Raw genomic sequence first — 4558 nt, 5'->3', positions numbered from 1 at the left:
TGATCAAAATAAGATTTTTATCCTATTCTGGAGCAACAACCTCCTCTAAAATCTTCACATAATCAGCTTAGATAAGCCTTCCGCCTTTCCCTGTGCCTGTATAGAAGTGGAGGGTACCCTTGAAGTTCCTACTGATAGTTGTAAAGACATAGATAGTCTGGTTTTTGCGCTTGAGTTTGTATTAGGTTTTTGAGAGCTTTTCTTGATTCTCCTGGCCACAGTGACAATGAACTAAGGCCTGCTATTAAAGGCCAGTAGCAAAATAAGACTCATCACACCACTAATACTTTTTAAAGTCTTCTAAGTTATAATAGCGGTGTTCAAATGCCCAAAGATTGTGTACTTCAATCGAATGCTCTAGGAGCCATTTCTTCTGCAATGCACGGTATGTTCCTATACCAAAATCTGCTATATTTCTTTAAATAGCACGTTCAGATCCTGTTGCTAGACCAATATCCCTTGCTACCCTATAGTGACTTGAAGAAGCAAAGAAGAAATTAGCATCTTCTACTGCTTCAATTGCTGCGCATTGATGATCTTCCAAAATTCGCTTTCGACCTCTATTATGAACGCCAGGGCCACGGCGCATAGTTCATTGCTTTAGGATCTTATAGCCAGTTCTCTGGGCTACATTATATATCTTAAATAGCTCTTTCCGAGGCATTTTGCCTGCGTAAGCTCGTGCATCAGCAAGGAGCTTCGTACGCCGCGGAGTGTCAAGAATAGTTTGGGGGGCTCTGGGGGCCTGAGGAGACGGAGGATTCGAGCATACGCTGTTCGCAGGGGCGCGCCGGCGACGGGGGATCTCTGTGGCCATTTTGAGCTATTTCTGTTCAAAGATGGTGGAATAATAAGTAGTAGAAGGCAAGGGGTATAAAGGAGGAGGATCCTTAACTGCACAGAATTTTGGCGCCAAGCTTCGGGCCACGGCTAGTGCCTCCATCCTCCTGGGTTTCCGATTCTCCTTTTGGATCCTTAGCGTAATCTTCCAACTTTGAATCTTTACCTCCTTTTGTGGATGTTACTAGCATCCTTTTCATAACGCCACAACCTTACTTTCATCTCCTCAACTTGCGACTTCAAGTTAGCAATGCCTTGCGCAGCTTTCCGCTCGGGATAGCCTTCCGGCATCTCATTTTGTGGTTGGGGTTTGTAGGCAGCAGGCCCATGACCATAGATTGCTGTGATCCTCCCCTGGTCGAGGTCCGGGTACCTCAGATCATCTTCGCCTCTTCTTTCTCGAGGTGGGTGCGATCAGTGAGATCTGGCCCTACATGGTCTTGAAGGTTTCCGTGCTGACCGTAGGCATTTCAAATCGGATTCTTCGCGAGTTCTTTTGAGAAGCGAGCCTCGAACACTTTAATCATGGCTGTTTTAGATTTGTTCTCTTCGATTTCCTCCACTGTGCTGCAATGATGTTTATAGAAACCAATTTTCAAGGATTCATCCCACGTAAGACGTCTTTCATTAACCCCAAGCTCAAATTCCAGTTCGCCGAGATGCGTGTCCAAGCTATTATTATGATTGACCAATTCTGTCATTCCAGCCTCGGCGTTCTCGACCTTCGCTTGGAGTGTTGTTAACGTGACCTCCCTCGCCTGCCCGATGACGCCTGGAGCATACTTGTCGAGCTGAGCTACTGCAGTACGCTGCCAGCAATCAACACACTGCTTGCGTTCTGCAAGGTCAGCTCTGACCTTCTCCAGCTCCGCTTTCCGGCGCCCTTCAGCTTCATGATCATGGACAAGGCAGACTTTGGCTTCTCCGAGCTGACATTCCAGCTTCTTGTTCTCCATGCCTAGCTCACCTCGCTTAGTATCAGCGCCAATGACGTGGTTGTTCAGACTTTGAACCAGCCTTGGTGTCGCAACAAGATGACTTACATCGTTGAGCTCAATATGTCTTTGATTGAGAATGTGCTTCAGGTGAACAGATGCCACCATCGTGATCAGGATCTTGATTTACTCATCTTTCGAAGCACTGGACTGCCGACTGTCTGCAAACAGCCGCCTAGACACTTCTCGGCTCAGTTCGTATCGAGTTTCAAGTCCTCCAGAATTTTTGGCCGATGTAGCAGCACATTCGTTGGCTTCCTTGGGCATTTGCTGCGAAAGCTCAAGAGTCCTGCTTCTTCGTCAAAGGTGTTTCTTGATCCAAGCTTCTCTTTGGGCTTCTCGCAATGCAGATTCAATCTTTTCCCTTTTGCATCCGAGCTCCTAGAAATGTACCTGGACATTTTTAAGCTCAGCTAGCAAACGGTGATGCCTCGGTATGATTGCCTTGACCAAGTCCTTCCATTGAGCTGGACTTAGACCCGTTCCTTTCTTGTATGAAACTGCAAAGTGATCAATACCCTCTGCAATGCAGTCCGCGTTGCTAGAATCGAGCTCTTTCTGTACATAAAGGACTCTCTAGATCCCGCCTCCGAAGCCTGATAGAGCTCTATTTGAAGTTAGCCAATCTTCCGTTGTAAAGCCTTCTTGTTTATATGCAAAGAAGTGAGTTGGCATCTCTGGAACCCTTCGCGGTCTTACCCTTCCTGCGTTCCTCTGCAAGAGCCTCCTGAGCCCGACGAAATTTGTAATAAAGTGAGGAGTTCCTTAAACTCAGACGATTGTTTTCCGCACTTAATTCGCCGATCTCTCTCTCGTTCACCTGCCTGGTGGGCTCTTTATTCTCCTCGAATAATTCAATCTTCGCTTCCAACTCCTGATTCTCTTGCTGCAGCTGAAGGATTTTAAGCTGTAGCCGCGACACCCAACCACTCGGCGACTTGCGATGCTCATGCAATTTGGAGGCCGTCTGTGGCGAAGCGTGATCAGCGTTATCTGAGGTTCCAGTACGACCAACGTAATCGGGTTTGGTCAGGCTTAGACATTCGCTTTCAACCATCCAGAGCTCAATCTCTTGGTTGGAGCTGGCTAGCTCGTCCCCAAACTCGTTTTCACAGTTCTTGCTGATAGAGACTACTTTTCTATCAGCCTGAGAATCGCCTGTATCGGCATAGATACCAGCAAGGTCAAGAAGGGCTTGCTGCGCACCGGCTGCTCTAGGCACATCATATGTTGCCTGGCGAGCAGCGCGGACGTCCTTTTTGAGGATATCAGAAATTGAAGTGTCATTCTGTTAACCTATCAGCGTATGGGGAGGAAAGCGGATGTGAGAGGGTAGCTCTTACATCTGATTCAGGGGAAGACAGGGTCTGATCAGCAGGGTCGAGCAGCACACTGCCATCATTGTTTTCACCGCATGAGCTTCTACTTGGATAAATGATGATGTTATGGGGCTTTGATACTGCCGCGGGCCCCATAGAAGGACCAGGTTCATTCGTTTCATCAGTGGAGGGGCGAAGAGAGGCTGATTGTGGTGTTGCGGTGACAGAAGCAGTAGTTGACCCATATTTAACGTCAGTGAAAGGACATTGAGGTACCAGCATTTCCTGCGAGTCGTCCTGAAGGTTGTAAGTAATTGTGATTGAACTTCTAACATGGATGTGGCTGTCGTTGGCAGGGAATGGCAACAGTTGGAAACTTTCCGGAGGTATATGTTCGACCTGTCGCTTCATTAGCCTGTCTCCCTGCCCGACTGAAAACGCCCTGAGCCTACCTGGCTACCTTCACTCGGAGATGAGGAAGGCGTGCTCGATTGCCGTACTTCGTGGTGGCTAAATGTTAGGCCGAGGTCTGCTCCAATATCATCCACCATGGGCAAGCATTGGGAGATATCGAATTCACTGGCAGCTTCATCCTTGCCAACAAGCTGAGGAGTGGTTGTTCTGGAGTGCAGGCTGGCCTTCAAGGTGTGGACCCGTGTTTTGCATGATTCCTTGAGTTTTTGAAGACTGGAGAGAGCCGATTGCTTGTTGGCCGAGAACGCATGGGATGGAGCGTGGGAAGATTTCTTGAACAGCTTGGTGGAAAAGAAAGCACGAGGCATCTTTTTATCTAGCGAAAGGTCTGGTGGGCGAAGGGTATCGATTTTCAGTGAAGAGGACGATCACGAAGACCAAGCTGTAGAAAGTAAACGGCTATCACGGAAGAAAAGCCTCATGGACAGGCTCACAAATAATAGATGTTTCTCAAGAGGCAAGCAGACAAGCAAATACAGAAATTGATCCCGCCAGTAAGCCCCGCTAGGCGACAAGTTTTCGTGGGTCACCAAGGACGAACACTTCTGAAGATACATGTGGTCTGTGTAAAATACCATACAGCGCAAGGCGTGGATGATGACTTGCAAGTATAAACTCGGAATAGACAGGCAGAGGACATAGAGAAATGTTTACGAATATAAGAAAATTGTAGAAGCGCGTCATGTTCGACGTGAAGATATACATATTAGCCTGGCAAAGTTCGATGTGGAAACTAGGAGGAGCTGGCCTGTAAAAGAGGTGTCGCTCTTCACCAGGTTTGCCATGGCCGCGCTATTCCTCCGTGGCAGCGTAAGGATGCCTGCTTTGCTTGATAACCATGCTGCTTGTTCTCGTTTGCTGACCCGGATCTGAACGGCTTATAGACATGTACTAGGACAAACCAACTCTTCACAATTGGTCTGCTTACTC

The 4558-nt window shown here is 47.8% G+C and overlaps 2 protein-coding genes across 2 annotated transcripts; both read right to left on the bottom strand.

The window, feature by feature from the left end:
• Window positions 1-1310: 1310 nt before the first annotated feature.
• Window positions 1311-1943, bottom strand: EPUS_08274 (uncharacterized protein; the record flags this gene model as incomplete). Its single annotated transcript, XM_007788486.1, has 1 exon — window positions 1311-1943. One exon carries the CDS (start codon window positions 1941-1943, stop codon window positions 1311-1313), a length of 633 nt encoding a protein of 210 aa, XP_007786676.1.
• Window positions 1944-2484: 541 nt separating this feature from the next.
• Window positions 2485-3936, bottom strand: EPUS_08273 (uncharacterized protein; the record flags this gene model as incomplete). Its single annotated transcript, XM_007788485.1, has 3 exons — window positions 2485-3123; window positions 3179-3553; window positions 3607-3936. 3 exons carry the CDS (start codon window positions 3934-3936, stop codon window positions 2485-2487), a joined length of 1344 nt encoding a protein of 447 aa, XP_007786675.1.
• Window positions 3937-4558: the final 622 nt, after the last annotated feature.

The sequence above is a fragment of the Endocarpon pusillum genome (genome assembly GCF_000464535.1).
Source record: "Endocarpon pusillum Z07020 unplaced genomic scaffold C720841, whole genome shotgun sequence".
In the NCBI taxonomy this organism is placed as follows: domain Eukaryota; kingdom Fungi; phylum Ascomycota; class Eurotiomycetes; order Verrucariales; family Verrucariaceae; genus Endocarpon; species Endocarpon pusillum.
This window is presented reverse-complemented; position numbering and strand designations above follow the sequence as displayed.